General features: G+C 38.6%; 5 protein-coding genes and 1 non-coding gene across 6 annotated transcripts; 4 read left to right on the top strand and 2 right to left on the bottom strand.

Annotated features, from left to right (window-relative positions):
- The first annotated feature begins 81 nt into the window (after nt 1-81).
- Nucleotides 82-7,452, top strand: ALN (allantoinase). Its single transcript, XM_023686882.2, has 15 exons — nt 82-358; nt 889-973; nt 1,263-1,383; nt 1,767-1,840; nt 2,138-2,214; nt 2,382-2,418; nt 2,492-2,577; nt 3,037-3,096; nt 3,220-3,368; nt 4,651-4,777; nt 5,075-5,230; nt 5,315-5,425; nt 5,839-5,949; nt 6,595-6,693; nt 6,988-7,452. Exons 1-15 carry the CDS (start codon nt 272-274, stop codon nt 7,111-7,113), a joined length of 1,506 nt encoding a protein of 501 aa, XP_023542650.2. The 5' UTR covers nt 82-271; the 3' UTR covers nt 7,114-7,452.
- A 1,201-nt stretch (nt 7,453-8,653) lies between these two features.
- On the top strand, nt 8,654-12,995 carry LOC111802442 (DNA mismatch repair protein MutS, type 2). Its single transcript, XM_023686809.2, has 5 exons — nt 8,654-9,256; nt 9,567-10,527; nt 10,618-11,142; nt 11,979-12,446; nt 12,563-12,995. Exons 1-5 carry the CDS (start codon nt 8,772-8,774, stop codon nt 12,857-12,859), a joined length of 2,736 nt encoding a protein of 911 aa, XP_023542577.2. The 5' UTR covers nt 8,654-8,771; the 3' UTR covers nt 12,860-12,995.
- A 630-nt stretch (nt 12,996-13,625) lies between these two features.
- On the bottom strand, nt 13,626-15,911 carry LOC111802487 (Tetratricopeptide repeat (TPR)-like superfamily protein). The gene is made up of 2 exons (XM_023686876.2): nt 15,575-15,911; nt 13,626-15,075 (listed from the first exon to the last, which is right to left on the bottom strand). The coding sequence occupies exons 1-2, from the start codon at nt 15,812-15,814 to the stop codon at nt 13,813-13,815; spliced, it is 1,503 nt and encodes a 500-aa protein (XP_023542644.2). The 5' UTR covers nt 15,815-15,911; the 3' UTR covers nt 13,626-13,812.
- Nucleotides 15,912-16,511: 600 nt separating this feature from the next.
- TRNAV-UAC (transfer RNA valine (anticodon UAC)) lies at nt 16,512-16,584 on the top strand. The gene has a single exon. It is a non-coding gene; the product is annotated as a tRNA-Val (tRNA).
- A 105-nt stretch (nt 16,585-16,689) lies between these two features.
- LOC111802552 (putative 2-carboxy-D-arabinitol-1-phosphatase) lies at nt 16,690-19,990 on the top strand. The gene is made up of 7 exons (XM_023686960.2): nt 16,690-17,022; nt 17,165-17,316; nt 17,631-17,750; nt 18,376-18,475; nt 19,316-19,455; nt 19,538-19,617; nt 19,762-19,990. The coding sequence occupies exons 1-7, from the start codon at nt 16,860-16,862 to the stop codon at nt 19,886-19,888; spliced, it is 882 nt and encodes a 293-aa protein (XP_023542728.2). The 5' UTR covers nt 16,690-16,859; the 3' UTR covers nt 19,889-19,990.
- A 745-nt stretch (nt 19,991-20,735) lies between these two features.
- LOC111802141 (uncharacterized) lies at nt 20,736-23,948 on the bottom strand. Its single transcript, XM_023686409.2, has one exon. It carries the CDS (start codon nt 23,777-23,779, stop codon nt 20,933-20,935), a length of 2,847 nt encoding a protein of 948 aa, XP_023542177.2. The 5' UTR covers nt 23,780-23,948; the 3' UTR covers nt 20,736-20,932.
- Between the last annotated feature and the right edge of the window lie 18 nt (nt 23,949-23,966).

The raw sequence follows: 23,966 nt of genomic DNA, 5'->3' as shown, positions 1-23,966 counted from the left end.
ATAAAAAAAAAATTAATTTTTTAATTTCGAGTTGAAGGACGTCACCGTTTGAAAAAAGTATTTGTTAATTTAGGTTTTTCATTATGCTCTGATGATTCGACATTATCTTGAGATTAGCGATAGCGACTGGTTCAGTTTCCATTAATGGTGAGCCGATGAGGTGAATTCCCAGGTGTGAAGCCGGCGCCGGTGAGATAATTCAAATTCCGAACTACTAGATGAACATTGATTCCAATCGCATTATTGAGTACGAGCGAGGTAGATAAGAACGATGAATTTGCTGCAGTGGAAGTTGTTACCTCTACTAACTGTGATCGCTTCCATTTTCGTAGTTTTCTACTTACAGCATCCGTCCGAAGTAAGCTTCAACGACTTCTAATCCGTATTTTCCTGTATTGTTCTTTTGTGTCTCATTTGTTATCTTCCACTTTGTGTATCGTCTACCATCCGGTGATCTTTGCTAAGGCAGGTAGACGGAAATCGAAGAACTCGGTTTCGTAAGTTTTGAAGATTGGTTCCAGTGTGATTATTTTTCTTTTTATTTCTTGAAATTTCTAAACCAGAAGGAATTTCGTTAGGGATCTGGTATTGGAGTTTAATTTCAATCATCGAGTTTTTGTCATTTTGAGAATAATGTATTAATTGAGTTCTAACCTAGCAACTTAAGTTCGAAGTATACTGGTAATTTACATGGTATCAAATGACAATTCATAAGAAGATGAATGAGATGTGTTTGGGGCATGTACATCAATTGTATGAAAGTTGTTAACTCTATGCTGCAATCAAAATCATAAATGGCTCCTATGTATTTTGGGTTTGCACTGTTTCGCTTATGATTATTTTGTCTGGTATGTGATAGAATTTGCATTTTGGTTTCAACCTTCTCAGGATAAATGCAGTCTGCTTCCTTACAAGCACTATTGGATAACAAGCAAGCGCATTGTTACGCCACAAGGAGTCATTTCTGGTGCTGGTCAGTACACTACTTAATGCTTAGGTTCACAAAGAAAAGCATTATCTTACTGAGTCATTTCTGGTTATGTTTGACTCTCATAAAAATGGCTTTTGGTCTAATCTGAGCACCCTCACATTGACCATCTTGTTCACACTCTATATTACATTTAAGTATATAATTCTTCTTTGACAAATCAACTCATTAGTAACTAATCAAAAGTGTTTCATCATCAGTTCATTCGTGGCTTTGTATCTTGCTTTTCTAGATTATCTTATTGAATTTCTTTATCAAATGCTTAATTGGGCAGTTGAGATAAATGAAGGGAAGATTGTATCCGTTGTTAAGGAAGAAGAAAGGCATGGGAAGATTATGGGTGCACATGTAGTTGATTACTCAGATGCTGTTGTATTCCCTGGCTTGGTTGACATGTAAGACTTAAAAAATCTTTTTGGTCATCTGCCTTCTCTTATTGTTGAATATAAATGTTATTGGTAGTAATTAGTCCATTATGTATTTTCCCAGGAGATAAATTGATTCGATAGAATTTGTGCTAGGAGGTTAGATTCCGTATGTGTAGTTGGCAATTTTAATTTCTACGATGATCATACTGTTGCGAATTATGTTAGCTTTAAATTGAATAGAATTTGAAATCTGATGACCACTTGACTGGAACTGCTTCCTAGAATAACATTAGGTCTATACATCTCCTTGAATTAGTTCGCTTTATTTGATGGGGATTTTCTCCAGTGGACGTGATCCAAGTCTTTAGAGGGAACCTTATTAATAATGCTATTGAGTTCTTTCTTGGCAGCCATGTTCATCTTGACGATCCTGGACGATCTGAGTGGGAAGGGTTTCCTTCCGGAACAAAAGCTGCAGCTGCTGGTATTTTGTCCCTTGTCATTTCTTCATTTGTCTTCATACTTGGGAAATTAGAAGGAATGGATGTACCATGAATGACTTCATCATCTACCAAAAGAACGTACATCTTTTTTAAGTTTCAACTCGATGTTTATGGATTCTAACCATGTAGATTTGTTTCTGTTAAATTGAGAATATTCTAGTGCAGTAACTTTTCTAAGTTTTTATCTTTTTATCATTATTATATATATATTTTTTATATGAACTTTACTTTAGTCCAGATGGACAACCCGAGGAACTGATATTGATATATTCGTACAGGTGGTGTAACTACGCTAGTTGACATGCCTTTAAACAATTTTCCATCTACTGTGTCTGAAGAAACACTAAAACTCAAGGTTTAATTTTGAATTGTTTTCTGGAAATATTTCAATGATCGTTGTAAAGTCATTGATCAAATCATCTTTCCTCACACAGCATAAACATTTATAAATTTGTTCATGTTCGCTTTCTGCTTAATTTAGTGCCTTCTACTTTCTACTAACGTGTCTTACTCCATTAACAGATTAAGGCTGCTGAAGGAAGAATTTATGTTGACGTTGGTATACTCAAAACTTTACTTTTCTAACTCAATTTTTTCTAGTCCGAGGACTAATTTCATTCTATTAATTGAAGGCTTCTGGGGAGGTCTGGTTCCTGAGAATGCTTTCAATGCAACTGCTCTGGAACATCTCCTAAGTGCAGGCGCTCTTGGCCTAAAGGTACTTCTTGATAATTTCTCTGTATGTAATTTGGTGCTTGCATCTTAGCCTAATGGAATGCACATGAGTGGCAACTCCTTGTGTTAATTCGAAGTGGAGCACTTCTATTCTAGATCTTATTAATCTATAGTTTTCATATTTACTACTATGTGGTGGGTGAAAAGATTTTTTATCCGTTTATTTAGTAAAATGGCAATGTCGAACTGGTGGAGAGTGATAAATGTCTTGCTACTCTGAGTTATCTCAAATTTTCTCATGGGGAAAATTCCTCATGTAGCAATAAAGTGTTCTCCTAGTGAGGGGTTTCCTTCGATAGACGGTCCTTTTTGTCAAGTATACCCTCAGACCAATTTTATGATATTCAACCGTACTATAGAACTAGCTTGTTATTTGCAGAAAATCAATATTACCTTGGCAATTTTCTGCCCCATAACATTTTTTTCTGGTATTGTTTTGCAGTCGTTTATGTGTCCTTCTGGGATCAATGATTTTCCTATGACAAATATTACTCATATCAAGGTTTGTGTTGATTTAAGTTGCAAAATTCATATCAGCTGTTTTCTCAGCAAGAATGAATTAATACTTTTATTTTTGCCTGCTAAAGTAATACTACCGTATGATGGAAATATATGCCCCTATTAGGAGGGACTGTCAGTGCTGGCAAAATACAAAAGGCCTTTGCTTGTACATTCAGAGGTTCAACCAAGTTCGCCAAGCTCGACGCAACTTGAAGATATGCAAGATGACCCTCGTTCTTACTTAACATATCTTGCCACCAGACCACCTTCATGGTAAGATATCAAAACTTCTCAAATTCTTCCATGGTTTTCAGTTTGATATAATCTAAGAATTTAATTATCTATTTTCCATTTGTTCCCCATTTAGTACAACATGTGGGAGTGGGGACTTGAACATTATTATTGATATGTATCAAATTCACTAAAACATGTAGATGTATTTGCCTTTTACATTGTTTGTTCTAATTCCTTAGTTATGTCTCCATAAAACAGTAACTCCCTTTTCTTTTATTAATATTAAACTTAAATTCCCTTATAAAACTGAAAGTTATAATTAGTGATGAAAAGAATTCAACCCTTACAAAGCTGAAGGAATAATATGATATATTCCTCTTAATTGCATCAATTAAACAAGAATTGTAGTTACAACATGCTTTTGAAAAAGTGCTTTAAAGGGAGACTTCAAAATGCAACATTTCCCAATATTCTTTGCTATTTTAAAAAGAATCTTTGCAAATATATATTTTTTTTTGGATAGGAACCAATTTCATTGATGGTATGATTTTTTTTTAAAAGGGACAAAATCCCATCCTAATGAAGTTATAAAAAAACATAAATTGGATATGAAGGAGGGACATGTTTGCTCCAGTATAAAGCCAAAAAAAAAAAAAAAAAAAACAAAAAAAACAAAAATGATGTCTTCAAATATAACTTCGACTGAATGTTCTTGCATTTTTTTTCATTCCAACAACTCATATGAAAGATCTATTGATCAGTAGCCAAATAGTCTTCTTCTCAAGCTTGAATGGATGATAAATTAAAATTAGAGACTACCATTTTGCACCTCAAAAGGGACAGTCAATTTTAACAAAAGGCCGTGAGGAAATTGGATCAAATCTTCCAAGCCAAAAGGCAATGGATGAGGATATGTTTCTGGAGCTCACTATTTGTCGTACACTGATTGTAGCATAGAGAAGATAGAGCCATCTAGGGACATTTTTTTGTAACCGGTCTAGGGTGTTTAGGCAAGTGTGGCCGAGTTCAAAAGGAGGAACCTGATATTTTTTTTCCGGATAGAAATCCTTCCTTTGTACAAGTCAGGACAGTTTGATGATGCTTCCACTGAGAGATTGCGGACCATAAGAGTCTCCATTGTCTAGATTCCAAACCCATGAGTCTTCCCTATCTGTAGGTTGATAACACATTTGTATCACATGTTACCATCTTACAAAATACAAATTAAAATATGTTTAATTTTTTTTTTCTTTTTTTATTTCATTTTGATTTGTGTAAACTCTATTTCTTGCTACCATTTTTCTCTTGTATCATTAAATAGGGAAGAGGCAGCTGTTAGAGAGCTTTTAACGGTGACAAAGAATACAAGGCCTGGTGGCCCGGCAGAAGGAGCTCATCTTCACGTTGCTCACTTGTCTGATTCAGGCTCTACCTTAGAACTTATTAAGGTACTTTTTACTATTACAAATGCATGCATGTCCCCAACCCCCAATGGGCACATAACATTTTATTAAGCCATTCAACATACCCATACGTTGTCTCTCTGGAAGGAAATTTTGGTTTGTCCATTTTGCAATGCTTTTCCTTGTTGTCTGATGGTCTTCTCTGCGACGCTGGGAATCCAAATGTAGTTCAATTGGATTCGATATATTTTGTACTGTATTACTGCGTTCAAGAGTAAGTATATCTGTCTTGAGCAGCTGAAGGAAAAGCACGAAGAATGTTATTTTCACTTCTTTTCACAGGAAGCAAAAAGGCATGGTGATAGTGTATCTGTTGAGACATGCACCCACTATCTAGCTTTCTCAGAGGAAGATATAAAAGATGGAGATACTCGTTTCAAGTGTGCTCCACCAATTCGTGATAAAGCCAACAGAGAAAAACTATGGGAGGCTCTAATGGTCGGTGTTTCTGTAGATCTTGCTTGCTATAGTTTCCCATTAATTCTTCTCTAAAGTTGCACCTGTTTCATTTTAACATTACAGGAAGGACATATTGACATGTTAAGTTCTGATCATTCCCCAACTTTGCCAGAACTAAAGCTTCTTGATTCTGGGGACTTCTTGAAGGCTTGGGGCGGCATATCATCTTTGCAGGTTGAGATTCTATATTTACTATTGATTCTCCCCCTACCATCTGCTGATTCGCACACTTGAAAATTATACTTGAGTTCGATTAAAAATAAGCTTTTCGCTGATTTTGATAAACAGTCTTTCTATTTGGATTTGGATAGTTAGGTTGTCACACATTTTTATATCCATGCCCTTAATAACTACTTGCCATTTAAGATATGTTGACCTCCTTTGAGAGATATTTGAAATTGTAGGCGAATTATATATTTTGGCTCCGTGAGGAATATATATACAGAAATGGGGTTGGTCCCATATGATACAAACTGAAGGAAAGACTTGAATTCCTTGTGGTAGTGCTTTGATAGATGCATAGACAATAAATTTAACTGTCAATCAAGTAACCAATATTAACATCTATTCTTCTTGAGAATTTGCAGTTTGATCTTTCTGCAACGTGGTCACATGCAAAGAAACGTGGAGTAACAATAGAGCAACTTGCTTTGTGGTGGAGTGAGCGGCCTGCCAAGCTTGCTGGCCTAGACTTAAAGGTCACAATATTTTTACAACATCTAGTATCAATTTTTACATTCCGACTTTTTGGCTGAGTAGATTGGGATAATTTCATTGTCTTCTTCGCGAGCTTGTTGCATTATGAATCTATAGTGAGTTGTATCACAATAAATAGCCTAAATAACTTGTTCTGTTTTCATGAGTGGTAGGAGGATTGCATATACATGTACAAATACAAACATTATAGCAAGTTCAATTGCCCCTTCAAGTCAAATATTATATTTTCCTTTTTTTAATTCTTTTTGGGCATTGCTCCTTTGCTACTTGTTATTGGAACGTAATCCTTCCTGCATTTGGTTACTCTTTGACACTGCCTAATAACAGTTATGATTTTCTTGCCTCTAAATTTGTGGGACATCCTTTCCATGGAGTGAATAAGGTCTTATGGTTTGCACTAAACAGCCATATGGTTTCTTTGGAGTGAATGAAATGGAAGATTTTTTAGGATTCTTTATCCGCACTTTCATGCTATGCATTCATTTTCTACTTACAGTTTATCTTCTTTAATTTCTGATTGGACTATTTTGTAGTACACCTTTAGGTGTTGGATGTCACACTCCGTTTTATTTCATTCATCAATGAAATTGTTTCGAAGATGAGAAAATATTGTTTTCATCTTGCAGGGAGCTATTGCTATTGGAAAGCATGCGGATATTGTTGCATGGGCACCAGATGAGGAATTTGACGTCGATGACAAGTTCCCTATACACATCAAACATCCCGTATGTCTGGTCTTCTATTTCATATATCCATCTTTGATTGTTTCAAGTTCCAATTCTCCCGTCTGAATCATATTTCCAGCATTTTAACTCCATAGATTCAGATACATCAAATATAAACTGCACATACTCACGGACAGAATCTTTTAGATGAAAGTTCTGTATGAAACAAAATTCTCCTTTCTCTACCATATAGGCCAACATTTATCATGCGTTTTCTATTGCAAAAAAGTTTGAGTTTGGTTGTTATGAAGTTATGCTAACTTAGTGTCACTTTTTGTCATTCTTTCAACATAGAGCATTTCAGCCTATATGGGAATGAAACTGTCAGGAAAAGTTTTGGCCACTTTCGTAAGGGGACAACTCGTCTATGAAGACAAGCACGCTCCCGCTGCCTGTGGTACTCCAATCCTTGCACATTAATGTTCATGCTCTATTGCTATGGCTCCATTAGTACTTTTCAAACGCTTATAATGTAAAGAATAAAAGTTCAGATTTTCTAAAAGTAGTTTGTTATAGAGCATGAAGAAGTGTACTCATATCTTTGCAAGACTTCTTCATTTATGTAATAAGATCAGCTGTAGGATGTTGGAACTGCACTCTTTGTTGGGAGATCGGTTACTTGACCAAATTTGATCCAACTGATGATGTATGGTACTCCTATAGGCCATGGTTTTTAGTGCCTACTTTGCAAGGATCCCTTTCTTTCTTTCTTGCTTAGCAAGACAAATAATGTCACCTTTATGCTAGTTTTGAAGTTCATCTCGTTTACTACTTCGGTTATGACCATTATGCTCTTAGCTAATAAATAATGAGAAACTATCATCTTCCTTTTTTTTCGAGGACGAATTGAATGGTCGAGATGAGAATCTATCTTAAAATGTTTACATTAAAGAAGCGTTAACCTTGGCACATCGCTCTTTCTCTATTTTCTAATGTGAATTGATATTTATTTGTATGTAATTGTGTGGATCAACTTCCTTAACTTAGAATTTCGGAACAAAAATTTCTATGCTAACATTGCGATATCTCACTTTGGTTAGAGAGGGGAACGAAACATAAGGGTGTGGAAACTTCTCCCTAGCAGCGCTTTAAAATTTTGAGGAGAAATGTAGAAAGAAACCCCAAAGAGGACAATATCTCTAGCGGTGAGCTTGGATTTTTACCAATGGTATATGAGCTAGAAATCAGGTAGTGTGCTAGTGAGGATGTCGGGTCTCCAATGGGGTGGATTGTGAGATCCCACATTGATTGGAAAGGGAACGAAACATTTCTTACGTGGAAACCTCTCCCTAGCACTTGAGGGGAAGCCCAAAAGGGAAAAAAACCGGGCAGTGTGTCAGCGAAGATGTCAGGCCCCCAATGGGGTGGATTGTAAGTACTTGAGGGGAAGCCCAAAAGGGAAAAAAAAACCTGGCAGTGTGCCAGCGAGGATGTCAGGCCCCCAATGGGGTGGATTGTAAAAGATCCCACATTGATTGGAGAGAGGCCCCCAATGGGGTGGATGTCAGGCCCCCAATGGGGTGGATTGTAAGATCCCACATTGCCCCCAATGGGGTGGATGTCAGGCCCCCAATGGGGTGGATTGTAAGATCCCACATTGATTGGAGAGAGGTGGATGTCAGGCCCCCAATGGGGTGGATTGTAAGATCCCACATTGATTGGAGAGAGGCCCCCAATGGGGTGGATTGTAAGATCCCACATTGATTGGAGAGGGGAACGAAGCATTTCTTACGGGGAAACCTCTCCCTAGCACTTGAAGGAAAGCCCGGAAGGGAAAAAAAACTTGAATGAAAGTTTGAAAGGAAAAGCGTAAAGAGGATAATATTTGCTCTCCCTTTTCCTTGAGGGGAAGCCCGAAAGCGAAAAACTTTGAACGAAAGCTCGAAAGGAAAATCCAAAGAGGATAATATGAATGAAAAGGCAAAAAATTTATTTAAAAAAAAAAAAAGAAGTCTAGATTGAAAGCTGTTGAAACCAACGCCAATGGAGAGAGCTCAACGATTGAAGTGGATAAGCTGTCTTCTTTAAAATCCGATTTTCATTCGCCCACTTAATCCTTCCACTTTCTTCTCCTTCCCATGGAGATCAGCTACAGCTTCATCTCCATTAGAAAAACTCCGACAATCTTTGCCAGAGTTCTCAGGCCCGCCTTCTCACTCTCCGCCACTCATGAATCTGTTTCCGTTCGAATCTCTACTTCACAGGCCCTCCAGAACGAAACCCTCAGGGTTCTAGAATGGAGTTCTATCTGTAAGCAACTCTCCATTTTTACGTCGACTTCCATGGGATTTGACGTAGCTCACAACGCTAACATACGCTTCGGCCGGACGAGAGAGGAGAGCCAGAAGCTTCTGGATCAGACGACTGCTGCTGAAGCTGTGGTGATTTCTCGACAGTTGGATTTTTCAGGAATCGAAGATGTCTCTGAAATTTTGAATTCGGCGACTTCTGGTAAATTGCTTACTATTGCTGAACTGTGTTCAGTGCGACGGTCTCTGAAATCTGCTAGGGAGTTGTTCGAGAAACTGCAGGCTTTGGCTGGCGATGGCAATTCTTCAGATAGGTAATGTTCTCGTGAAATTTGTTCTTCATCGTTTGTTTCTATTTAATTGGCATTCGTCTAGGGATTCGATAAACTTCTGTATAGAGCTATTTCTGGTTGAAGAAAAACTACTATATGATACTAATTTACATAGAAAAATGATCTTGGACCTATGAGGAGAAGAAGTATTCAGATCATCCTGAGCCCTGAGTTGAAATTCTTGTTCCCTTTTTTTCTCCTGTCACTGAAGTTTAGTTGATGAAATGAAACATGAACATATAATTGTGGGTAGAAGTTGATACGATTTATTCTGTCTAATTATATTGATTAGGTTCATGCCCTTGCTTGAAATACTTCAGAATTGCAATTTCCTGGTGGAATTGGAGAGGAAAATTGAGTTTTGCATCGATTGCAATTACTCAATTGTTCTTGATAGAGCTAGTGAGGACTTGGAGCTGATTCGTTTGGAGAAGAAGAGGAATATGGAAGAGTTAGATTCTCTTTTAAAGTCAGTATCCTCTAAGATATATCAGGCTGGTGGGATTGATAGGCCTCTGATAACAAAGCGCCGAGCTAGAATGTGTGTTGCTGTTAGGGCTACTCACAAGAATTTAGTACCAGGCGGCATTGTCTTGAGCGCCAGTAGTTCTGGTGCGACATACTTTATAGAACCCAAGGAGGCAGTGGATTTGAACAACATGGATGTTAGGCTATCAAATTCGGAGAAGGCTGAGGAAATAGCCATTTTGAGTATGCTTACAAATGAAATCTCAGAGTCAGAGAATCATATAAGATATCTGTTGGATAGAATTCTTGAACTTGATCTTGCTTTGGCCAGGGCTGCTTATGGTCGATGGATGAGTGGGGTTTGTCCATGTTTCTCATCCAAGGGGTATGAAGGCTTAAATTCTAGTATAAATGACAATACATTATCAGTAGATATTGATGCTATTCAGAACCCATTGCTGCTCAACTACTCTCTTAAAAGTTCATCAGATAATGTTTTATCTTCCTCTGCAAATGTAGGTCAATTTGACAAGAGAGATAATGCAATCGATAGTGAAGGTTTTTCAGGAAGCGTCACTGATTTTCCAGTGCCAATAGACATTAAAATTAAGCGTCAAACTAGAGTGGTTGTGATTTCAGGGCCTAATACAGGAGGTAAAACTGCATCCATTAAGACTCTTGGCCTAGCATCTCTTATGGCTAAGGCTGGCATGTACTTGCCTGCCAAGAACCTCCCAAAACTTCCATGGTTTGATCTTGTTCTAGCTGACATTGGAGATCACCAGGTAGAATTCTCTAGTCCTCTTACTGTAATCATATAGATTATCAGCTTTTTGAGTTAAGTATAAGTTTTAACATTGTTTTCTTGATTGAAGTCTCTAGAACAAAATCTCTCGACTTTTAGCGGGCACATCTCGCGGATCTGTAAAATATTAGAAGTATCCTCGGATGAATCCCTAGTCCTTATTGATGAAATTGGCAGTGGAACTGATCCTTCAGAAGGTGTGGCTCTCTCTACCAGCATTTTGCATTATCTCAAGAAATGTGTTAATCTAGCTATTGTGACTACTCATTATGCGGATTTGACTCGCATAAAAGATAGTGATTCTTCGTTCGAGAACGCTGCTGTGGAATTTTCACTCGAAACTTTAAAACCTACCTACAAGATCCTTTGGGGTAGTACTGGAGAGTCGAATGCTTTGAGTATTGCTCAATCAATTGGATTTGATCCCGCCATAATAGAACGTGCAAAGAAATGGATGGTGAGTCTTACACCAGAAAGACAGGATGAACGTAGAGGTTTGCTCTTTAAATCACTAATGGAGGAAAGAGATAAGTTGGAAGCTCAAAGAAGGGAAGCTGCTTTACTTCATGCAGAAATTTCAGCACTTCATAACGAGGTAAAGCTTTAGAAATTTGTGAATGTGCTGGCTTCCATTTTATCTGCTGCCTTTATAACGAGGCAAATTGATTCATATCTTGTGTGCAGCTTTATGTATCTTATCGCCTTATGTTGTTAAGTAATACCTTTAATATGTGGTCAATTGGTCTTTTGCTTGGTTGTATTAGCCCTGTGATCAAGGTAAAGTTCTTACCTAATAACGGGTGCATCATTCGTTGGGCGGATCATGATAACTGATCTAACAGTCCAAACCCACCGCTAGCAGATATTAGGCTTTTCCGATATTGTCCTCTTTGGACAGCCCTTTTGGACTTCTCCTCAAGGTTTTAAAACGCGTCTACTAGGGAGAGGTTTCCACACCCTTATAGGGAATGCTTCGTTCCCCTCTTCAACCAATGTAGGATCTCACGATCCACTTCCTTATCTCACAATCCACTCCCTTCAGGCCCACCGTCTTCGCTGGCACACTGCCTGGTATCTGGCTCTGATACCATTTGTAACCGCCCAAGTCCACTACTAGCAGATATTGTCCTCTTGGGACTTTTCCTTTTGGACTTCCCCTTAAGGTTTTAAGATTCCCTTCCAGGTTTTAAAACTCCCCCTCAAGGTTTTAAAACTTGTCAAAGAGGAGAGGTTTCCACACATTTATAGGAAATGTTTCGTTCCCTTCTCCAACCAACATGGGATCTCATACATTTTTCAGCATCTCTTATCTTCCTCTGCATCCATTTTTCATGCAATTGATTTACTATTTCTCAATAAAAAGAATGCAGAACCGATGGCATTCCAACACATTATGGTGTTGCTCATCTCTCTCTTTAATCATTGATGCAGATTCGGGATGAGGCAGAAGATCTTGATAAGCGTGAGAGAGCTCTTATTGCTCTTGAAACCAAAAGAGCTCGACAAGAAACTGAGGCAATAAAGTCCAAGATAAACACTGTCGTACAAGAGTTTGAAGAGAAACTGAAAATTATTGGGGCTGATCAATTCAATTCATTGATCAGGGAGGGAGAATCCAAAATCGCTTCAATTTGTGAAGCTTGTCGTCCAACCGACAATTCCCGCCCCGTTGTTGCAAATAAAAGTTCTTATACACCCCAGTTGGGCGAGCAGGTGTTTGTAACTGGTCTTGGGAACAAGTTAGCTACTGTTGTTGAAACGTCTGATGATGAGGAAACAATCCTTGTTCAGTATGGTAAAATCAAGGCCCGAGTGAAGAAAAGAAGCGTCAAAGCTCTTCCAAATAGTGATAAGGCAGCAGCTGCTGCTGCTAAGTCTCCTTCATACTCTAAGAAACAGGTATCTTCTCTTCTATTCAATCATTCTCTAGACTCCATCTTTTGTGAATCTAATACTATTTGTCCTGTGATGCATACACAATGATGCAAATCTAACCATCATTGTCGACAATTTAGGGTCGACGGAGCAGAGAATTGGTCAGTACTTCAGATGGAGAGTCTTATGGCGCCGTTGTGCAGACTTCAAAGAACACGGTTGACTTACGGGGCATGCGAATAGAAGAAGCTTCTTACCATCTTGATATGGCCATCGCTTCGAGAGGACCGAATTCAGTTCTTTTCATCATACATGGAATGGGCACAGGGGCTGTCAAGGAACATGTACTCGAGACCTTGAGGAAACATCCGCGTGTAGCTAAGTATGATCAGGAGAGTCCTATGAATTATGGTTGTACAGTTGCTTTTATAAAGTAGATATCAATTTCAGGTGGTGAGCTATGTCAAGCTGAGTACACCATCTAGTTTGAACTCAAATGAATCACATCTCATATATGTAAATATTGACGACAAGCTGAACTAAAACAATACAGGAAACACGTAGCTGCTTCAAGTTCTAGGTTCTTTGATCTAGATTGTAACAAACAAATTCAAGCTTTTCGTAGAAGTTTCAGTTTTCATGCGCACCTCCACACCGAATTTGTACAATTCATTGAATCAGACACGATCAACCTAATGTTGATACTCGAGAGTAATTCTTATTTCCATTCACTTATCTTACTTCCCTGAACAAGAAGAAGCTGTTCTCGATATGAGATCCACAGAAAAGAAAAAGAAAGAAGAGGAATTGGATGCCCTAGAGCTGCAGCCCCTGGATAAGCCTTAAAAAAACACACGCGCCTCTTTTTAACTAAAGTCGGGACACAAACAAAAGAAAGAAAAGGGTCATGATGATGGTCCTATCTTTGTTTTCGCCCCGGTGATGCGCTCCTAGCTCGTGAAGCTACATACTAGAAAAAGAATCTTAATTGAATTCTCACTATTTTAACTTCTTTCTTCCCTGTTCACGAAATACCAAATCATCTATGCATGTAACACATTTCTCTCAAATCACATGATTGAGAAAAAATGATTCCCTCCAGACGGAAGGAGTCGACTCCTTCCTGTACGAGTAGTGAAGAACTATAGAGAGCTGTGGTTGGTTGTTGACCAACGGAAAGCATGGGAGAAAGAAAGATGCACAAACGAAAGAAAAAGGGCAACACTTCATTAAACTACCAAATACAATCAGTAAATTGGAAGTGAACATCAGCTACTTTTACTCCTTTCATGTGAAGAACATGATGATAAACAAGATTTTGCATTATTGAAACCCAAGCAACAGGTGTTCAGATCGACAACAACAACAATAAGATTCAATAAGAAAACAATCAGCAATTGTTCTTACCTTCTTCAGTTGTTTCTTGCCCAGTGCCAAGAATTTTCTTTGTTGCTTCATCTTCATCTAATTTATCAGACTTCATTTGATTTAACAGCTCATGTACTTCTTTACCACCTCTTATATGAGCCTTCATCAAGGCATGATACATCTCTCTGTTCACTGGAATCACAGACCTCAATGAGCCTACAAAAGCTTCTACTTCTTCAATGCTGGCGTTTTCGCCAAGCCAATTCAATATGCCTGTGATCACACGAAGATTAGGTTTCCATCCTTTATCCATATTTAGAGTAAGGGCGGCCTTCATGCACTCTACAGATTTTTCAGTCTCACCCCTGTCCATATATTGAACAGCCACAGCACCCCAACTGTTTGGTGTGGTTGTCTTTCCCTTCTCCATCAAGTCTTCGAGCAGGGCTTCGGCTCTCTCACACATTCCCTTGTCAATATACCCAACAATGACAGTGTTAGGAACTCGAAAATCATAGCAATTCCCAGATGATTCCCACTCTTTCAGCACTTTTTCAGCTTCCTCAAGTTCACCCAGTCTCACCAGAGATTCAAGCATTGTGATGTAGTCTCTATTGATGAATCTCGTAGTATCAGTTATATCCAGATTCCACAATCTCAACACCTTCTCCTTGTTTCCTAAGGTTGCGTATAGCGAGATTAGATGGTTATGGCCAATTCTATCTTTACTCTTCAGTCTCTCTTCTGCTTTTCTCAAGGCATCAACCGCCTTATCAGTAAGATCCGCTTTTATAAAGAAGTTAGCTACTACTGCATAAGTGTTCCAATCCATGACTATATGAGGTTGAGATTCCATCTCCTTTAATACATTCTCCATCCCCTCAAGATCCCGTCTCGCACCATACGAATTGATGCAGATTCTGTAACTGAAGTTGTCTGGAGAAATATTTTTCTCCTTCATTTCTGCTAGTACCTCAGGGACCTTGTCATGCTGACCAACATTTGTATACAAGCACATCATGTCATTGAAAGTGAGCTCTGAAGTTGCAAAGCCCATCTCTTTCATTTTTTGCAAATGGGAAAGGGATTTTTCAACTTGCCGCTGCCGAACGTAGCAATTGAGTAGAGCACCATATGTCTTATCAGTCTGGTCTTGCTCCTTCAACTGATTGAAATAGCTTTCGGCTGAAAGATATCCATGAACTCGGCCGATCAGGTCCAATTGCACCGCATGTTCGCTTGGCGAAAATATGCAGACACCGGTTTTCTTCATCCATTCGGACACCTGCATTTACATCCATCATCAATTATAAAGAACACCCCCAATAAATTGTTGAAATCCACACATTTCTAGCTCATATGATGCTATAGTCATTCTATCATTATCCACAGATTTAGATTCCTAACAAGTGAAATCATACTCCAGATTAAATAAGGGAGAAACAACATAACTCCATGGCTGAAGGTCCATATTATGTGAACTAATGAAGTTACTCAAACAAATTCATTGAATCAAAGAATCTAAAGAAGTATTTTCTGACTTTTTAGCATAGAAAACCCGCGTACCTTCCATTTCCCCAAGCTATATCTGTCAATATAACCTCATTCTCCATAATCCTGAGGATTTGAAGTTAGCGATTGAGCTATTCACATTTTGAAAGGGAGGCTCATCCAAAAGACACTTAGTTCTCACTGTATGCATCTTTTTTCACAGTTCACTTCTTCCTACACATCCTACAGCTCAAACCAAAATATACCACATTTCAAGAAAGAAAAACTCAAACCTCAAGAGCTTGTGTGAAGCGTTTACGCTTGCGAAGGTCATGAATGATTCTCTGAAGCTCAGCGATTCGGACCTTCTTTCCCTCCTTAACCCAGCCGTCCAGCTCCGGCTCCACACTGACGCTAGGATCGCCCAGAGGACTAATTTTCGCGTACAGAGTCGCCTTTTTCAATCGATTCGTATGGTAAAATCGGCCAGCTAGGGCATAGCGTGTTAAAGCTTTGGAAAAGAACTGATCCATAGGTGAGATCCGCGGAGATCTCGCCTTCGAAAGAAGAAGAAGAAGAAGACGAGAACTGTTTCAAGCGAGACAGAGAGCCATAAACGCAACAGGGGCGGAGTTTCAAGGTTTTAGGAAGGTTTTGTTATTGGGCTTATGGGCTCCTCGAAATTACAGAATGGAATATGGGCCTACTTAAAATGGGCCGATTTTGGGCCTCAAAACGACAGCCCAACTAAAAGAGACCTTACCGCACGTCGGTGATGCGCTGGTTTATTCTCAAGGGTCATATTCTTGAAAACTTTGAAATTTAAATAAGTATTATTAATTTAAATACTTTATTTATAAATAAATATAATTATTATAAAAATAATAATAATAAATACGTCAAGTTATTTATTATTTTTTATATTATATTATATTACTTTACTTGAAATATAACTTCAAAACTAAAAAAAAAAAAGTAAATATATTAAAATTAATTAAAATCCTTTGTGAAATAAAATTAATTAAATGTGATATGCAATTAAAATAAAAATTATTTACCAAAAATGAAAAAATTCCATTATAAAAATATTATAATGACATCATAAATACAATTTGTAAGAAAAATGATCCAGATAATTCAATCAAGTTATAATTGAAAATTTTCATAAATATTGATATTTGATTTTTTAAAATAGTATATTTAATATATAAATAAATGTTATATCAACAAGTTGCTGTGGTGTAGTGGTTATCACGTTAGTCTTACACACTAAAGGTCCCCAGTTCGATCCTGGGCAGCAACAATTTAAATGGATTTTGTTTATTCTTTGTTTATTTTATTTTAGAAAAGCCCAGAAGTCCAATTCATCATAAAAATCTTCCCGCGAATTTCATTCAGCCATAAACAAAGCCCAAATGATCCAACCATTCATCTTCTTCAACTGTTCCCCACCACTCATCTGTGATTATTGCAAGAAAAATCTTCTCCACCACCGCCACTAACAAGATGAAGAGCACCACAAATGCAGAATCCAGAAGCCGAGTAAGATCGTAAACCTGTAGATTCTCTAATTTCTTCATGAACATGGCTTGTGGCGTTGTTTCCATGACGATCGTACCTCTAAGTTCAAGTTCAAGTTACAGTTCCTGCTTATCGTATGTTCGGAAGCGTCCTTTGCTCTGTACTCTTTCCGGTGGAGTTCACTGCTCAAGTATTAGCCGGGATTTGTCTCTAACCACCGGTAATATTATCGATTCCTTTGTTTTCTTCTCTTGTTCTTCAACTGTTCTATGAATTCATGGTGCAAGTGTTTGAAGAATGTATGTATTTCAATGGCTTATGATTGCTTGTTAGTTAACATAGCCTTGGATAACTTGTGGCAGAGAGGGTAGAAAATGGTGATGTTATGACTGGAGGAGCTTTTGATTTTTATAAAGCAACTACATCTCTTACTGAAAGGTCAATCTCCACATCAAAGAAGGTCACTCTTGTAAGGCATGGTCTTAGCACTTGGAATGAAGAAAGTAGAGTTCAGGTTTGTAGTGTTCCTACTTTAATCATTGATCTTTTCGACATTGGGGCGTAATGTAGAATACTTGCTCGATTACTCGATACCGGTTTCCATGTGCCTCTCATGTATGTTTGGTTTATGAAATCATATGTATGGATGAATCTGTAACAGTTCATGCCCACCGCTATTGTCTCTAAACGATGAACGATTGAGATTTCTATTTCTGAGGAGATGGTAAAGATTTGAACAACTTTGAACTTGAATGTACAGATTCCATTCTTCTTAGCACATGGATTTAATTTTACATTTAGCCTAATTTTTGTTGAACTAACATGCAGGGAAGCTCGGACTTATCTCTCTTAACAGAAACTGGAGTGCTGCAAGCAGAAAAATGTAGAAGAGCCTTGGCAAACATAAATTTTGATAGATGTTTTGCAAGTCCAATATCACGTGCCAAGGTCGGGTGGCATCCAAATCTATGTGTGTGTGTTGTTGAGTATTATTGAAAGGAGTAGTCCCACATTCGCTAATTAAGAGGATGATCATTGGTTTATAAGGAATACTCTCTTTTTTGGAGACCAAAAGTAAAGCCCGAGAGCTTATGCTCAAAGTTGACAATATCATACCATTATAAAGAGTCGTGGTTCCCAACATGGGATAAGAGTCATACCCTTAACTTAGTCATGTCAAAAGAATACTCAAATGTCGAACAAAAAAGTTGTGAACCTCAAAGGTGCAGTCAAAAGTGACTCATGTGTCGAACAAAGGGTGTACGTTGTTCGAGGGCTCCAGAGAAAGGAGTCAAGCCTCGATTAAGAGGAGGATTGTTGAGAGTTATTGAAATGAGTAGTCAAACATTGGCTAATTAAGAGATGATCATGAGTTTGAGTTTAAAAGTAAGGAATACTATCTCCATTGGTAAGAGGCTTTTTGGGAAACCAAAAGCAAAACCATCAGAGCTTATGCTCAAACTAGACAATATCATACCATTGTAGAGAGTCGTGATTCCTAACACGTGTATTCTTTTCTTTTTTCATTATGATATATTGGTTGATTAAATTGCCACTATTTCCTTGAGTGCAGTCAACTGCTGAAGTTTTATGGCAAGGAAGGGAAGAAGAACTGGTTTTTCTTGATTCTCTGAAGGAAGCCCATCTGTTTTTTCTTGAAGGCATGAAAAATGGTCTGTCCCCTGCTTGAGCTTACTACAATTTTGATTGCCATTTTACTATGTTATCATGAAGAAGATTATGTTTGGAAGTAAGTCAAGCATTAGTTCATATCATGTTTGGAAGTAACTCAAAGTTGAATGTCGCATCAGTTCATATCATGTTTGGAAGTAACTCAAAGTTGAATGTCGCATCAGTTCATATCATGGTTGGAAGTAACTCAAAGTTGAATGTCGCATCAGTTCATATCATGTTTGGAAGTAACTCAAAGTTGAATGTCGCATCAATTCATATCATGGTCTCTCGAGGGTAAAGATAGTTATCTAAATACTAGTTGTGGATAGTATTCAATTTATCTCATCCTGTTGAGTAGTCCTCTGGCAGGCTGTAATGTGTGATCCTGTCTCCTTCAACATTTGATCAGAGTAGTAGGGCGTTGTAAGAAAAATGCCTGTGATCCTAACTACCTTATCTGAAGTCCGGTTTGGAAGTAACTCAAAGTTGAATGTCGCATCAGTTCATATCATGTTTGGAAGTAACTCAAAGTTGAATGTCGCATTAGTTCATATTATATTTGGAAGTAACTCAAAGTTGAATGTGGCATCACTTCATACATTCAAACAAACAAGCTATAAACAGCATCATCCACAAATTCCATTGAAAACGTTTTTGGAGACTGCTCTTTTTTAAACTCTAGGAGATGAACACTTTTTTTCATTTTGGAACTGGTTTATCTCTTGATTTCTGCATTTGAGATTTGAGACTTCCTTGTAGATCTTAAAATATTGCTTAGATTACGTCCCTCTGTACATTCTGTTTCGATCATAGAAATCATGATTAGAATTTGGAGGCAGTGGATGCTAAGAAGATTTATCCAAAGGAGTACACAACATGGCGAGAAGATCCTGCTAAATTTTGCGTAAATGGCGTCTACCCTCTTCGAAAAATTTGGGTAACAGCAAGAGAAGCTTGGAGGGAAATCTTGTTATCACCTGTGAGTTATGTTCATTCAATCTATTCCCATCAATTACAAGCTTGTCTGGCTGCTTTTTAACTTGTGTTTTGTTGATTATCAGGGAGAAAATTTTGTGGTGGTCACTCACAAATCTATACTGCGGGCACTCATCTGCACGGCCTTGGGGCTTGGTCCTGAGAGGTATGAACATTGTCATCAATATCCTTGTGGACCAAAATGAATTTTGGATTCCTTATAACAAGTAATCTTCATTGTTATATATTTAACGCCTTCGAATTCCAAAATGTTGAATAAGTTTGTGTGTCGATGGCTTTCGTGGTTCAGGTTCCGATCGGTCGAGATAAACAATGGCGGGATATCGGTATTCAAGTTCAACGATAAAGGAGAGGCAATGCTTCAATCCTTGAATATGACAGCACACATGTACAGCGATCACACCTATTTATACTAAAACTAGGAAGTTTGTAGAAATGAGAATGGTACTGTATTGTTTTCTTATTTTTTTTATAAAGATGATAATTTACATAATGAATCTTAGGCTTGTTTTGTGAGCGATATTGGCCTTTATTTAAATGATTGTGCGGAGCTCTCAGATGTTCGTGAGAATGTCCTCTCGTGCTTGGCCAGAAGTACTCTTTTACTTCTATCATTTTTGTCCATCTAGACGTTTCGTGGATAATGGCCCCCTTCATAATTTTACTAATTGGATATGGAATGCTGCTAGAGTGTTCGGTTGGTCTCTAGAACTACTATGACACTCTAGATATATTAGTCCAAGCCCTCAAAGCCCACCGCTAATAGATATTGCTCGCTTTGGCCTATTACGTATTGCCGTCAATCTCACAGTTTTAAAATGCACCTATTAGGGAGAGGTTTCCACACCCTTATAAGGAGTGTTTTGTTTCCCTCTCCAATCGACGTGGGATCTCACAATCTACCCATCTTGGGGGCCAGCGTTCTGGCTGGCGCACTGCCTGGTATCTGGTTTTGATACCATTTGTAACAGCTCAAGTCCACCGCTAGCAGATATTGTCTGCTTTAGCCCGTTACATATCACCATCAACCTCACGGTTTTAAAACGCATCTATTAGGAAGAGAATTGCACACCCTTTTAAGAGTTGTTAGTTAAATAATTAGTCTTCAAAGCTTCTTCAAGGTCATTTGCATTGGAGAGTTCCCTGTTAAGCAGATTGTTCAGAAGTTAGAGCAACTCATACATTGAGGGGCAGGAAGGTATTGTCAATCTAATCTACCATCTACCTTGGCTTCTGCAAAATGGTAAAACTCAAGAAAAAGAATACACAATCCCCTACCTTTTCTTATATCTTTGACCTTAAACCGACCGATCAGTAGTTTGTCCAGTCGATCCAATACAAGTTACGCGCAATATCACAGAGAAAGATTTCGAGAACATTTGCGAGAAGGATTGTAAAACTTACTATTTGTGAGTATGATTCAAAACTCAAGGAAGCTTTGCAATAATTCAAGTCTTATCTTACAGTTCCTCGTTGCTGATGGTTGGCACTTGATCATATGTAGGACCTTGTTTATGAAAAGCTCTGGGAAGTATGCATCGACCCCCGAACCGTTGCTGCAAGAATAAGATAAGAGCTAACAGAAGACCACTGCAAGGGATGATGATGTCCCAGGCAGTGGAATAGAAGTCTAGTCTGTGGTTTGCATATATGTATGATAAGTCAAGGTACCAGCTTGAATGATGAGCCCTGTAAAGGTCATAAGCATGAGGTAGTAGACGTACAAATGTGGTTCCCAAATAGAAGGAGAAGGATAGAGCCCTTTCTTTAGAATCGAATATCAAGTTGAATAGGATCTGCGGTACCAGAAAACCGTCCAAGACTAAACCTGCAAAGGATTTGAGAACCTCCCAGAAAGAGTTTTGTCGGTACGAGAGCTGTCGAGTAGTATAAAACTGGTAACCTTTGTGGTTCGGTTGGAGAAATGGCACGTATGAGCTCTTGTAAGAACTTTTCCACTTATAAATGAGCCAAGCGATCAAAATGCCTACAGCATACAATGGTAGAGTCAGAGAAGTAACTTTTTTCTCAGAATCCCACAAGCCCTTCTCACTTGTATTGCCCTGTCTTGATGACCAAGTGAGCTGGAGAAGACGCAGCTGCAAAAGGAAAGCGACCATTGTTACGACTCGAATGATCACTTCATTCACTTCAAGCCATCCCCCACTGCCAAGAAACACGCTCTGCTGAGTACGTCTTGATGCAAACATAGCTTCAAAGTTCAATAGAAGCGGAATCATGTGTCCCAAACACATAATCACCACCATCAAAACAGAAACGAAAGGAAGCACCTCGGGATGTTTGTTTATGTAAAAAAGTTGCAAGACAAGAAAAAGACATGCAAGTGTATTGGAAACCAAAACCATGGTGATTTCAAGGTCCATTCTCCATATGGATTCTTGAGCTTGGTTACCAGAAATCGAAACTGAAGTCAACTCCAGATTATCAAAATAAAAAGGATCTGACTTTGGCCTCTTGCTTTCAATGGTTCCCTTAATTTGATCCATCCCACTTGCTTTCAATGGTGGAAATTGGACATTGACGACAATTTCACAGTCGAGTGTACGATTTTTCATCGACTCTCGTTGCCAGCATCCTGTCATACACAAAGAGCCAGTATTCTTATCATAAATTCCTTCAGCAGAAATCTCCACATTTTTTGATGAAAGGTTTTCTCCAGCTAACTTGAAATCATAAATAGCACTGAAACTTATCCTATAACTAATGTTCATCGAGCTATGTCGATCGTTGGGCACTGGAACTGAAGAGACTCGTTGGCCCGACAGAGAAAAGTTACCCGACCACCCTTGATATACACCATACTGATACAAGTGCTGACCGTAAAAGAATGGCGTTGCATAACCCCTCGCAATCTGCCCTTTTCTATTCTTTAAGGACATATAGAATCTCATGTCTGATGAATTCTCATCAGGAAATGTCTTTCCCTTACCATAAGGTTCCGTACTTCGGGGACAAGAACTTTGTCGTCCAATCTCTGTATAATCATACGTGACTCGAGAATGATCTACCACCAACATTTCATTGTAACCACGAAACCCAATTTTCGGAAAGTAACCCAACTCATTGGCAGACTTGGTGCTCCAAATTTGACCCACAACAGTACTTCGGTTTCTAATAGAAAAAACAACAGGGAATATCAAACTAAACCTTATCGAGCAATCTCCAACCGAAGCATTCATTAACGATTGAGTATAGTTCAGGATTCGGCAGGCAACAGCACAAAGCCGATTTTCCTTCTGATCCCAAATTCCTTCAGCAATCAAGGTGTTACTAGGTACGAAGGAATATTTATTAACATGATAGCTTGAGTTAACAAAGTGCAATAACATTCGCATTTTCCCTTCATGTGTGCACTCAATTCCTTCATAATTCACTGAAACAGGCAAGGATTCGGCATTGTTGCCAAGAGGATTGCAGTTCATATCATGACAGTCACTCTCATACTCCAATTCAAACGTATCAGAAAGCATACCAATTACAGAACATACATTTTGAGATATATTCAGATCTCTATCACTTCCACTCAAGCAACCACTCTCAGGTCCGTTATCTATGAATGTATACTTATAATCCGTAGTCCTGGCTAAACTCAAGATTGAAACAGGCTCGAAAAATTCCGGATCACTTTTATCATTCAAACTTTCCAAAGTTCCAGTAATCAAACTATGTAAAATGGTTAAATTCGTGGGAAAATTCAGCTTAAGAACAACATTCTCATACTGTAGAACGCCTGAATTCATGAAACCCGTACCTGATCCAACCATACATATCTTCCCAGATGATTGGGACCAAAATCCCTGGAGGGAAAATCCGATTCTCCGCTTCCAGGGCTGAGTCTTCGGTCCGCGATACCGAACCAATCGCAATCGACGGTGCTTGGAATCGACGGAATCAAGATACGAGGTGGAGCCTCGAAGAACCAATCTGGCTTGGAGTTTAACGACGCCAGGGGAGACGGTTTTACGGACAGAGGAAGTATAAAGAAAGAGATATCTAGGAGAAATAGAGGGCGAACCTGGGGTTTGACCGGCGATCTTGTCGCCTCCAGAGAAGTAACTGTTCCTGAACTGGAGATTGGGAATAGCGGCGGCGAAGGAGGAGGGATCGGTGTCTAGAGGCGATTTGGGAACGAGTTGATTGCAATGTTGATCGTAAAGGGAGTCGGTATCTGGGCGGCGATTTTGGACCATGGAGGTCGTTGAAGCGACATTGAGGAGGAAGAAGAGAAGGGGAATCCATGGAAATTGAGAGGGATTCAACAGAGAAGTGAAGCGCGGGAGGAACATGATCAAAATCAAAATGGAAATGGAGGCGATTCCGGTGAGCTACGAGCAAATGAGGGAGTTCATAAATACCGATCGGTCAAACTCCGGAAAAGCTCCAGAATCGGATCGCTAATCTCCGCTGACTTCAGCTAAGGCATAGCCAGAGCTTAGTGCAAACTGCAAACGACAAAAGCTTTGTTTTTTTTTT

This window comes from Cucurbita pepo, chromosome 9, assembly GCF_057944985.1.
Source record: "Cucurbita pepo subsp. pepo isolate OVF chromosome 9, ASM5794498v1, whole genome shotgun sequence".
NCBI classification, from domain to species: domain Eukaryota; kingdom Viridiplantae; phylum Streptophyta; class Magnoliopsida; order Cucurbitales; family Cucurbitaceae; genus Cucurbita; species Cucurbita pepo.
Note: the sequence above shows the minus strand (reverse complement) of the source record. Positions and strands in the feature narration are given on the sequence as shown.